Source organism: Sorex fumeus, unplaced genomic scaffold (genome assembly GCF_029834395.1).
Source record: "Sorex fumeus unplaced genomic scaffold, SorFum_2.1 ptg000123l, whole genome shotgun sequence".
Classification (NCBI taxonomy): Eukaryota; Metazoa; Chordata; class Mammalia; order Eulipotyphla; family Soricidae; genus Sorex; species Sorex fumeus.
Genome location: NW_026606180.1, coordinates 4,572,210 through 4,585,622, shown reverse-complemented (window position 1 = coordinate 4,585,622; position 13,413 = coordinate 4,572,210). Strand labels below are relative to the sequence as shown.

The window sequence follows — 13,413 nt, the reverse complement described above, 5'->3', positions numbered from 1 at the left end:
CAAGATTCTAGCAGGGTTTATTAATGGCTTATGATTGCTTTAGCTAATACAGCTGAGAAGAAAAAAGGGTAGAATAATGTTTGCTATTTGACGGAAATTTATTTGTACATGGTCTGTCCAAGTTGACTGGAGCTCGTCTTTTCCCGTTTCCTGAACACAAAGTGTTTGGCCCACCTGCAGTAAGAGCCCACGGCTGTTTGAGCTGAGGCTTGTTGTTTATGGGACTGTCTGTCTGGGTCTCCTTAGGAAAAGGAACTGAAAATGTAAATTAAAAAAAAAGATCCAGAGTCTAAATTCTTCAGGAAATCCAACATTACTTGCCAGGGTGCTCCAGGGACCCTGGCAAACAGTATTAAGCTCTATCGTTATTAACATAAATATCAATAAACTTTTGTTAAAATCTTACTTCATTTTTTAAAAAATACTATTCTCTTTTTATATACTGTCTTTAACAGAGAACAGGAGACAACAAAGCAAATGTGGCAAAACGTGATACGGCGAAGGCAGCAATGTCCAGCTAACACTGTACTTCTGGCTGGCTAATCTGTATATAAGCAGAATGTAAAGTATTTCAAAATATGTATTTTTTCACAATAACATCATTCAAATTCAGAGATCTTAGAACTCTTAAAAAGAAAAAGAGGAAAGAGAGAAGGCAGAGTCAGGGCACTGCTCAGCAGTCAGCACATGCCTGTGTAGACTGAACTGACAACCAGCACCACAAAAAAATAAACATTAAAAAACTGTATTATAAGATAAAGAAAGCCTATTCAGATGCAAAAAGGTCTCTTGAACTAAACGTGTAGCCTTTGGGGGATGATACCAGCCTTACATTTTAAATTTCTGTCTAATAAGTCAAGCAATCTTGGGTTAAACTTCCCATCATAAAAGAAAATAGAAACAAAAAGAACAAACCCAAACACAAAGATCACCAAGATTTTTTAGAACCAAGTCTCATATGTAGTCTGTTTGGCTCATCTGTGAAGTCTCTTATTAAAACTGAAACTGGTATTTGATTCCATGTTACCTCACATACAGACAGACACGAGTAAAAGGGAAGCCATACAAGTGAGAGGATTCTATCACTCCTTACAAAAGTCTAATTTTGGTGCATCTCAGCACCATTTCTGGTGCCCAAACAAGTCTCCTGCATTTTCTGTCTTCACCCTTTTCCCTTCTTTTCAGAAGAATGTCTGAACTGAAGTTGACTTCACGCAGGTACCAACCCACCCATTTGCATGTTTGTCTTCCACCTTCAAAGTAATGCATAAAAAGGAACCTTCTTACCGTATCGACCCGATCATGTAGGGCTGTGCCAGCTGAACCACAATGGCACCACTTCCCAGCTGGTGACATGTATAGCCAGAATCCCAGTCATAATTCTTGGTGTCCCCATTCAGCAAGGCATTTCGGCTCCGACTTACTCCTTCAATCACGCTGGCACAATCCGCAATGGTTGCAACGTTTTCCATGGGAACTGTGAATCGAACACAAAATTTAGCATCAATGTAAGGGAAAACAAAGATATTCACATCGTGTGTAATGACAAAATTAGAGTGCTATCACAAATAACCATTATGAGGAAAATTCAGGATATAAACATACTTTCCCTGCCAAAGAGCTTTTTTTTTTAAAAAAAAATGAGTTAAGGGGTTGGGGGCAGCTCAAAGGGCTAGTGGGTAGGGTTGCACGCAGGAGACCTGGCTTTGATCTCTGGCACCGCAAAGTTCCCAGAACACTCCTGGGCTGTCTCTGAGCCCCTTGAAGTGAGACCATGAAATCTTTAAGGTTAGAACGAGCCAAACAATATGCGGCAATTAACGCTAAAGTATTTTATTGTGAAGAAACATGATGACTCATAAAATACAGAATTGATTGTGAAATATTTCAATGGGAAGTTACATGACATTGGGATTAATGAACCACAAAAAAATAGGTATCAAAAAACAATTCTGAGTAAACAAGCAAGGCACAGGAAAAGAGAGTATGAGTTTCTCTATGCAAAGTTTATAGATGGCAAAAGTAATTTATTATTACTATTTTTTGGTGAAGGAAAGTAGTTTTCATTGAAATTTATTTAGAAAGATGTTAGGGAGAGAGAAAAGTACATGTTCTGAGAGAGAACACAGGCTTCTCCAGAGTTGAAATCAGCAAGCAAAGAAAACAAAGACAAGGAAGGGAGAACATGGGCTTGAAAAGCAAGTCAAAAGACAAAATCATTATCCAAACGACGGTCTTACTGAATCTATGAACCCAATGTAATCACATACTAAAATAGTACTGACAGTCTTTAAGGAAATCAAATAAACAATATTAAAATTTGTACAGATTCAAAAAGATCATGACTAGTTGAAGCAATTTTGAGAGAAAATAAGAAAAGTGGAGGCATTGTGCTTCTTGACTTTAAAATATGTTGTAAAGCAATGATATTTAAGACATTATGATATTAGACCCCAACCAGGCACACAGGACTATAGAATAAAGTAGTGAGCCCAGAAATAAACCCAGACACATAGGAACATCTAAGACCAACACAAATGACTAATTATACTGGAAAAACAGAACAGTTACATGCAAGAAAACCCAAAACTATATTATTCAACATCATACACGAAACTTAAAATAGGATAAAGATTTGGATACAGATTCAAACCACAAAATACAAAGAAGGAAACATAGGTGACATACTCTAGGCCTGGATCCTGGAGTCTCAGAGACTCAACTCCATGGCAAGGAAAATGACAGCAAGAATAGAGAGAGACACTATGTCAAACTAAAAATCTTTGGGGGGTGGGGGTGTATGGTGCCAATAGGTTGACCTCTACCTGCAGGGCGAGTGCATCAGCAGCCTGATGGTGCCTTCAGGCCTCCAAATACACCAAAACTGCCACTGTGCCTTTGGACGGACCCAATAACTTGAGGCCAAGTTTAGCAATAAATTAAACAGCCAAAAGTTAGTTATATGGGAGCCACATCCACAAACCACCCCCGGCTCAGCTATCCAAGCTCATTTATTGGCCTTATTTCAGAGACTCATAAATCTCAAACGAGAGCAAAAGTCACAGTTAATCTTGAACCCATGCATGGCTGAACAGAACGGGGTAAGTTGGGGGGGGGGGGGAGGGTTGGCCTGGTGGTCTGCTCAAGAATTGTTCCCGGCAGCCGCTTGCTTCCACAATCCAAAATTGCCACCATACCCCCAGCCTGACTCCACTGTCTCAGGATGGGCCTCACCAAGATATAATCTGTTGAAAATTTGGCCATGCAGGCTTTGAGACTGAAATCTCCAGGCTTTCTCGAAGTTGGCATGGGCTACCTCCCCCTACCTCCCAATACTCCTGGAAGCACTGGCAGTGACCCCCACGAACCAACTCTAGCACCACCATGTAAGCTCTACTACTGGTCTTGCTTCAGAGAACCATAAATAAATCTCAAAAAAGATCAAAAGTCACAGTAAATCCCGGACCAGACCCACACATGGCTGAACAGACCGGGGTAAATCAGAGGGATGTGGGTTGACCAGGGGCCCACCCAAGCGGAGCCCCCGGCAGACACTTGCTTCCACAATCCAAAATCACCACCATACCCCCCCAGTCTGTCTCTATGGTCTTAGGACGGACCTCACCAAGATATAATCTGCAGAAAATTTGGGTATTCCGGTTTTGTGACTGAAACCTCAGGCTTCCTCGTAGTCAGGATGGGCTACCTCCCTCCACCTCCCTATACTTCTGGAAGCCTTGGCAGTCACATCCACACCCCAGAGTGGCCAACTGAAAAGCTACTCCAGCCTTACTGTCCTGATAAAAATACCAAATACCCTGAATAAACACCATGACCTCTTAGCACCTGTATTGCAAACCATAATGCACAAAAGGAAAAGGAGAGAGAGAGCAAGAAGGAAAGTGCGTCCCATAGAGAGAGGCTGGGGGTGGGGTGTTAAGGTCTTTTGGGTATGGTGGTAGGTATAGGATAACGTTGGTTTGCCCTTCCTCCCTGGCTGCTGGGAACTTGTATTTGTTGATTGCCACCCAACCTGTCAATTTTTTGTCTCCTGATCAGACTCTGACTTGTAAATATTGTCTTTCTCTTCTTACTGTCCTTTGCATGGTTAGCTATTTCAGAGAAATTTTTTTTTTGTATGGATACAGGAGGACAGTTAAAAAGACAAGCCTGTGGCTTGGGAGTTGATTGACCCCAGATAGTATTACCTCCTGGACATCTGCTCTCTCAACTTAAGCCGCAGTGGCCCTTACTTCCTAGATCCCCCAAAGCAGGGTCCTAACAAGGGACTGATGGACCCAAGGCAAGTGGTGAGCTAGCTACCCTGGCATCGAAATGGGTCTGGCCAATGTGCCATAAGGCTTAACTATTAGTTAAGAGCATGGTCATGGGCAAATTCTGCCATGATCCAAAAAGTAATAATTAGATTTGGACCCTGTTGCGGTTAGGAATGATTGATCTGGCCTGAGCATTGTAAGTCTGAGTCTGTGGTGAGATGTCCCAAGGAGAGTCACCCTACAATCCTAAAAGTGTCCATACATAATGGTAAATATTAGGAAGGAGAATTAAAGATGTTAATAAAGTTGCAGGTCTAAGGAGAGGAGAAACACACCTTAAGGGCTGTCATACCCTTGTAGGCTGCAGGTGGTCGGGAAGACTGGAAAAGCATTTTGATTGCGCTTCTTGTGGGGAGGTATGGTTGGAGGGGGGGCATGGTGAGAGAGAAGAAAAAGAGCGGCTGGGGGGAGAGAGGAGAAGAAAATTGAAGGAGAGACACAGAGACAGAAGAGGACAGGAGACTGGGGGGATAGACACAGAGAGAGAGAGAGAGAGAAAGAGAGAGAGAGAGAGGAGACAGGAGTCAACTGAGTGAGACAGAGTTTGAGGAAGATTGAGGGGGAGACAGAGATGGAGAGAAGAAAACACGGAGTTAGAGAGAAGGCTGAGAGCTGAGAGTCAGAGTGGCTGGGAAGATTGGAGTGGAGTCAAAGAGAGTTGTAGAGCGAGTTAGAGAGAGGGTTGGAGAGCTGGGAGAGACGAGAGATTGAATAAACAGCAACTAATCAGCAACCAGCTTGGCCCTTGTTCTTCCTTTGTCCATCCAAGGCAACGGCTGTCTTGGGTGGGGAAGCGGCTTGAGAGCACTGAATGTGGATGGTGAAAGAGAGCCACCTAGAGAGCATACGAACATCCTTTCATGTGTAATCCCTGAGCGAAGGAGTTTACATAGCTCTGTGTGAGGAAATTGTACAGGTAGGAAAACAGGGGACACTGGTGGTGGGAAACGTACACTGGTGGAGGGATGGGTGCTGGATAACTGTATGACTGAAATCCAATTATGAGCAGCTTTGTAATGGTCTATCTCATGGATATTCAACTAAAAAATTAAAAAAAAAAGTAATGTGGAGTTCATGCCCAATTCAATCAGCTTAATCAATGGCTGAATAAACAGTAGTATTCCTACATTAACATAAAAATAAAAAAAATCCTTGGTGTGGAGAAATAGCACAGTAGGCAGAGCCTTGCTTTCCATGCTGCTGACCTGAATTTGATCCCCCACACCCCTGAGCCCTGCTAGAAATGAACCCTGAACATAGAGTCAGGAGTAAGGCCGGAGAACAGATGGATGTGGCCCCAAAACCAAAATTAAATTAAAAAATAAAAATAAAAAAGGTTTTACACAGCAAAAAATGTAGCACAAAGACAGAAGCAATTTAGCAATTGGGATAAGATATGGGAGAAGTAATTCGGAGAAGACATAAGACCCAGCTTATGTCTAATAAGGGGTTGACATTTAAAATACATAATTTAACACAAAAAATCAAGCAACCCAATTAAAAATACATATTTTTTGGTTTGGGGTCACATCCAGTGGTCTCTGGGGGTGGGGGTCATTCCTGACTTTGCACTCAGGAATCACTCCTGGTGGGCTTTGGGGGAAATTATGGGGTGCCGGGAATCAAACCCAGGCTGTCCTTGTGCAAGGCAAACACCCTACCGGGTATACTAGATCTTTGATCCCTGCAAGCCAATTTTTAAAAAAGGGGACCAAAGACCTGAATGGCCCAAAGGCACACTTAGTAGGAAAATGCAAAACAGGAACCCAATGAGGTATACTCTCATGTCAATGAATAGACTCTATCAAAAATATTGGAAACAACAAACACTGGTTGAAGATGTGGAGAAAAAGAAACCATGGCATAACACTGTGGTGACAGGCATATTGGTACAGCGTAAGGAGAACAGTACAGACATTCCTTAAAGGAAAACAGCCATTTTTGCCATTCATTCCAATCTCGGTCCCGCTGTTTATTCCATCCTCCCTGTGCACCTGTTCCAGTCTCACTGAGCGCCCCATAACAGTCTCACACTGCCCCTCACCTCTGTCTCCTCTTGTCCTCCACGCTCCTATCCCTGCACCCAGTCTCACAGCTTTAGGCTAGAGCCCCACCTCCAAGGGTTGAGGGCAGCAACTATCTCTAGGTCAGATAGCAACAATCAAAGTATGTAAAGCCCTTCCCTTCCTTCCTGGGAAGCCCTTAAATACAAGATCTCCTGCTAGGAGATATGCTCAAGGGCAGAATTCCCTTAGTCCATAAACAATCATCTAGCTTTGCTTCTTAATAATCTTTCTAGTCATTTTGTATGCACACAGTAAGAGATATATTAAGCTTAAAGGATGCCTCTCTTGGGTACATCTCACTATAGATCCTGGACCACGGTCCTCAGGCCAGCCCTGCAGGGTCCTTGTTCAGTCACTTCTCTTTGGGTCATGACAGAATTTGTCCTCGACCATACTCTTAGCTTATTATAAGTTTTATGGCACTTAGCAGTCCCGTTTCCATGCCAGGGTCCACTTGACATGGATTCATCCAGTCCCTCTGTCGGGAATCTGCTTCTGGGGTACTAGAAACTAAGGGCAACTGAGGCTTACGTTGAATAAGTGTGACAGATGCCCAGGAGTGAATATTATTCGCAGTCAATTAACTCCCAAGTTACAAAAGCACAGCATTAACTGTCTTCCTGTGTTTATACAAAAAGGACATTGTTCTAAAGTCAACTATGCAAAAGGACATAAGGGAAGGAGAAAAGCAATATTTCACTACAAATACAAATCCAGAGTCCTTAGAAGGATCTGACCTTACAAGTCACAGGATCTGATGTGGGAATATAGGAGATTCACAGATAGGGGAGGAGAGCACAGAGGAGAGGTTAAAGACAAACACAGAGGAGTTGGAGTGCCTCGGGAGCACTGTGATGGGTGTAACCCAATAAACCTAAGCTCCCTGAGGACTGGGAGAAAGGACGAACCAATATTATCCTACACACTTGGATGGTCAGAGCTTACTCCTGGCTCTGTGCAGAGGGCTCACTTCTGGCGGGGCTCAGGGGACCATATGGGGAACTGGGCAACGAACCAGTGTGAGCAATATGAAGACCGCCAGCTGAATCACTGTGCTCTCACCAGCCTCGATGCTGCCCTCAGGGGTGGTGAGGGGAATAGGCCCTTGCTTAGTGTTCTCTAAACTGTGCAGTGTATCAAAGAAACAAAGAAACTACACCCCCCCCCCAGTCCTCCCCACCTCCCCTCCCACACACACACTCAATGTGTGGCTTTAGTCTCAGAATTCACCAAACAAAAAATGATCCAGGAAATGATACTCATCCCTTTTCAAAATACACAGTTGTCCTCCACCATGTTTTGTTTCCTTTTGGGTTTACTATTCTGTATACCTCGGCCATATGCTTCTCTCCTTCCTCATGAACGGCTGCATTTAAAATACCAATTCTGTTTGGGTTTCTGAGTCTGTATTTCAAGTCCATATCAACCTGTTCATTCAGAGACGTCAAGGGCTTCTAAAAAAAGACAGCTCTCTGAAAATGATGAAGATTCTTTAAACACCGAGAAAAGAATGACAAGACGGGGACCTTTTAAGTCTGCAGAGAGATTTTCTGTGCAATTTACCAACACAGGGGGTTTCCTCAGACATTTAAATATTTAAACCAAATCAAATTAAACCAAATTAGCCCCTGCTACTTAGTCCTTGCTTGTATTTTACACTATTTATAGCTTACTCTATGTGATTTTAAAATAGACCGCAGGGCCAGGGCGACAACTTAACAAGCCAGAAAGCACGTTTTGCATGCAGGAACCCTGGTGCAATCCCTGGAACTGCACTGCCTCCTGAAAGCCACACGGGTGCCCCTCTCCCTCCAAGACCCCCAAGATTCTCAAAGATCATTAATCAGTGGATATATACTGTAGTTTTCAGTCTAATAATATATTCTCCAAGAAGAGGGAAGTGAGCACTACAACACAGTCAAAGTGGGGAGGAGGGCAGGGTGTCAGGCAATCCAGGTAACTTAACTCGCCCTCTTACACCTTGCTGCAGGAATGTGGCGGTCACACAGAGGGTACCCCATCAAGGTTGCACCCAATCAACCTTGGTTTGAATCCCCGGCACCAGCACTGTCAGGGGTCACTCCTGCATCAGGAACAGACCCTGAGCACCACTGGGTGTGGCCTAAATTAATTAAAAAAAAAGTAGATCCTGCCTATTAAGAAGGAGCCAGTCAGACTGATAATGTAAATGGCTGGGATGGGAGCAGAATTGGGTGCCCGCAGGTAACTTTGCCTTTGGCCCCTGGCTCACACCGGCGGGGTGGTGGTGTCTGTTGCTTGGCCCCCCACCCTGCCCTGGTGGACGGCAGGAAAGCAGCGCTCTTCATGCATGCAACACGCCAGAGAACAAAGAGAAGCAAAGGAGCCACCCTGGGTGTGCGGGCCACCACAGAGCAGCAGGCCCCTCACGGCTTCCTGCCGACACTGGGCCTGCCCAGCTGGGCCCGCCTCCCACACACCTTCCCTGGGGGTGGTGTTTGCTTCAGAGCAGGTCAGTCACCCACAAAGAAGGAAGGGAGGAAGGAGAAGAGGAAGGCGAGAGGGTGAACTGCATGGTGAAGTATCTCTTAGCTCCAGTCCAGGGTAACTGGTGTGCAGGCTAATAACCACAGAGGCTGGCTTGCCTGTTAGCTAGCGGCACAGTGGTTCACAGTCCAAGTAAGACACCATTGTTATGACATTTATTAGTCGATACAGTCAAACGGAATTGATCAATATTCATCAATCTGTTCACCATTACCTATTTTGGGGGGAGTCACCCCAGTTGGTGCTCCAAGTTATTGCCAGTGCAGTACCTGGGACACTCTGTGGTGCCAGGGATTGAACATGGGACCTCTACATGCAAATTATTTGAGTTATCTTCCCAGTCCTCACCAGTATTTAAAATTTTCTTTTCCCCTTTTGGTCAACTTCCTTCTGTGTAGCATAAGTCTGTAGCACTGTAGCGCTGTCCTCCTGTTGTTCATCAATTTGCTTGAGTGGGCACCAGCAACGTCTCCATTGTGAGACTAGTTACTACTGTTTTTGGCATATCAAATATGGCACAGGGAGCTTTCCAGGCTTTGCCGTGCGGGCGACATATTCCTGGCAGCTTGCCGGGCTCTCTGAGAGGGGTGGAGAAATTGAACCTGGGTCGGCTGTGTGCAAGGCAAATGCCCTTTTTACCAGTTACCCTGGGCTGTGCTATTGCTTTAGCATAAGTCTGCAAGGTCTAATTCTCTTCAGTTGTTTAATCTTCCTGGTGAGTTACAAGATTTTGCCACTAAAGTCTAACAGAGTAAGTCAGGAGAGACATAGTGTGCTTCGCTTGTTTAGTGCTGTATGCTCACGTGGTAAAATCAGGTAGGAGCGCTTTCAGTATACCCGAGAAACAAATAAGATGGTGGGGGCACACCTGGGGAGGGGTCACAGAAAGGCTCTAAAGGCCCAGGTGGTCTTTACTAATTTGGGGGAGAGCACGTGAATGTTCCTGCCACCAACTCAAGCTCGGATGCAGGATGCCCAGAGGCCAGGATTCAGACGAGATGAGCTGGTGCAAGAAAAGCCGGGTCAGAAACCGAGAATGAGGAGTCGTGCAAGAAACAAAAACAAAAACAAGAACAACAAACAAATGCAAACAAAACCTCAAGAAACCCATCTTACTCCCAGGTTGGGGTTAGGTTTATATAGGATCAGTTGGAAAAGTAAATTAGAAAACTGTGGGGGATGGGGAAGTGAGCCGTGGGGAGGAATCCTAGGACAGGAGAAGCTTCAGCAGACCCATCGGGAGCTTGCTGTCCACCCTGCGCCCCAGGAGCAAAGATAGCGTGCACAAAAACATCTCCCTTCTTTCTAATTACAGGGCTTTGATTTATAAAGTTCTTGATAGTTGAGTTCTAGGCAGATAATGTTTCAACACCGATTCCACCACCAGTACCAACTGCCCTCCACCAGTGTTCCCATGCCCCCTCGGCACCCTGTCCCTGCTGTCACCTTGACATTACAAAGTTTCAGTGGTTTTAGCTTAGATCTCATGTCCAAAACCTCTCTTAAGAATGGAGGCTGGAAAAGGGAGCTCAGATAGAGAAGGGAGCACCAAATAAAGGGTGTTGGGAGGATTCTCCCAGGATGGGAGAAGCATGCTGAAACTAGACTATAGACCAAACATGATTGCCACTCGATGCCTCTTTTGCAAACCACAACACCCAAAAGGAGAGAGAGAACAAAAGGGAATGCCCTGCCACAGAGGCAGGGTTGGATGGGGGGGATAGGGGTGGGAGGGATACTGGGACCCGTGGTGGTGGAAAATGGGCACTGGTGGAGGGATGGGTACTTGATCACTGTATAACTGAAACCCAAGCACAAAAACTTGTAAGTCTACAACTGTACCTCATGGTGTTTCACTAATAAAAATTAAAAAAAAAAAAAAGAATGGAAGCTGGATAGGCAGCTCAGATAGAGAAGGGAGCACCACATAAAGGGTGTTGGGAGGATCCTCCCAGGATGGGAGAAGCATGCTAAAAGTAGACTATAGACCAAACATGATTGCCACTCAATGCCTCTCTTGCAAACCACAGCACCCAAAAGGAGAGAGAGAACAAAAGGGAATGCCCTGCCACAGACCCAGGGTGGGATGGGGGGGATGGGGGTGGGAGGGATACTGGGACCCGTGGTGGTGGAAAATGGGCACTGGTGGAGGGATGGGTACTTGATCACTGTATAACTGAAACCCAAGGACAAAAACTTGTAAGTCTACAACTGTACCTCATGGTGTTTCACTAATAAAAATTAAAAAAAAAAAAAAGAATGGAGGCTGGATAGGCAGCTCAGATAGAGAAGGGAACACCAAGTAAAGGGTGTTGGGAGGATCCTCCCAGGATGGGAGATGCATGCTGAAAGTAGACTATAGACCAAACATGATTGCCACTCAATGCCTCTCTTGCAAACCACAGCACCCAAAAGGAGAGAGAGAACAAAAGGGAATGCCCTGCCACAGAGTCAGGGTTGGATGGGGGGGATGGGGGTGGGAGGGATACTGGGACCCGTGGTGGTGGAAAATGGGCACTGGTGGAGGGATGGGTACTTGATCACTGTATAACTGAAACCCAAGCACAAAAACTTGTAAGTCTACAACTGTACCTCATGGTGTTTCACTAATAAAAATTAAAAAAAAAAAAAGAATGGAGGCTGGATAGGCAGCTCAGATAGAGAAGGGAACACCAAGTAAAGGGTGTTGGGAGGATCCTCCCAGGATGGGAGATGCATGCTGAAAGTAGACTATAGACCAAACATGATTGCCACTCGATGCCTCTTTTGCAAACCACAACACCCAAAAGGAGAGAGAGAACAAAAGGGAATGCCCTGCCACAGAGGCAGGGTTGGATGGGGGGGATGGGGGTGGGAGGGATACTGGGACCCGTGGTGGTGGAAAATGGGCACTGGTGGAGGGATGGGTACTTGATCACTGTATAACTGAAACCCAAGCACAAAAACTTGTAAGTCTACAACTGTACCTCATGGTGTTTCACTAATAAAAATTAAAAAAAAAAAAAGAATGGAGGCTGGATAGGCAGCTCAGATAGAGAAGGGAACACCAAGTAAAGGGTGTTGGGAGGATCCTCCCAGGATGGGAGATGCATGCTGAAAGTAGACTATAGACCAAACATGATTGCCACTCGATGCCTCTTTTGCAAACCACAGCACCCAGAAGGAGAGAGAGAACAAAAGGGAATGCCCTGCCACAGAGGCAGGGTGGGATGGGGGGGATAGGGGGTGGGAGGGATACTGGGATCCGTGGTGGTGGGAAATGTGCACTGGTGGAGGGATGGGTACTTGATCACTGTATAACTGAAACCCAAGCACAAAAACTTATAAGTCTACAACTGTACCTCATGGTGTTTCACTAATAAAAATTTAAAAAAAAAGAATGGAGGCTGGATAGGCAGCTCAGATAGAGAAGGGAACACCAAGTAAAGGGTGTTTGGAGGATCCTCCCAGGATGGGAGATGCATGCTGAAAGTAGACTCTAGACCGAACATGATTGCCACTCGATGCCTCTTTTACAAACCACAGCACCCAAAAGGAGAGAGAGAACAAAAGGGAATGCCCTGCCACAGAGGCAGGGTGGGGTGGGGGAATGGGGGTGGGAGGGATACTGGGACCCGTGGTGGTGGAGAATGGGCACTGGTGGAGGGATGGGTACTCGATCATTGTATAACTGAAACCCAAGCACAAAAATTTGCAACTCTACAACTGTACCTCGTGGTGTTTCACTAATAAAAATTAAAAGAAAAAAAAAAGAATGGAGACTGGATATCCAACAGCAGACGACTGGACATGAAGGTGTGGTATGTAGCAGTTCACACAATGGACTACTAAGGAATAACGAAATCATGTAATTTGCTGCAACCTGGATAAAACTGGAAGATACGATGTTAAATGAAGTAAGCCAGAAGAAGAATCAATCACTTACATGTGATATTTATAGTAACTGGGTGAGGAAATGCAAGTTTAAAGTGGAGATGCCCGATCACCCTTGGTCTCAAAAGTACAGGGAGAAGGAAAGACAATGAGGGGAGGGGAGACGAGACAGATGGGAAGCAGCGCAGGGCAGGGTTACGGCGCTTCAGTGGAGTTAAGGAAGGACCGAGCTAAACATCCCAACCAGAGTCAACAACACTGAAATCGAGACCCAAACTATAACAACTGAACTTAAAAGGTGCCTGCTGAGATGGGGAAGTAAGAGAGGGAAACTGGGAACGCTGGTGCTGGGATTGGAGATGAAATACTGCATGTCTAACACTAAACTACGATTAACTTTGTAAGTCATTTAGTAAAATGAAGTTTAGAAGGGAAAAAAAAGGACTGGGCAAGAGTCAGTGAGAAACAAGATGGAGTCTGTGAGTTTGTAAAGTCCACGTGCTCACACTCCTGTTCTCCACACTTCAGATACATCACGGTCACTGTCACTGCCCTCCCATTGTTCATCGATTTGCTCGAGCGGGCACCAGTAACGTCTTCAATATGAGACT

At 45.1% G+C, this 13,413-nt stretch overlaps 1 protein-coding gene across 2 annotated transcripts in view; it reads right to left on the bottom strand.

The window, feature by feature from the left end:
- BTBD9 (BTB domain containing 9) overlaps positions 1–13,413 on the bottom strand; it is a 428,648-nt gene that overhangs the window by 105,756 nt on the left and 309,479 nt on the right. For both annotated transcript variants that reach the window (XM_056137362.1, XM_056137361.1), the window contains exon 7: positions 1,288–1,477. In XM_056137362.1, coding sequence (XP_055993337.1) covers positions 1,288–1,477 — 190 coding nt within the window. The remainder of the gene's footprint in view (positions 1–1,287; positions 1,478–13,413) is intronic.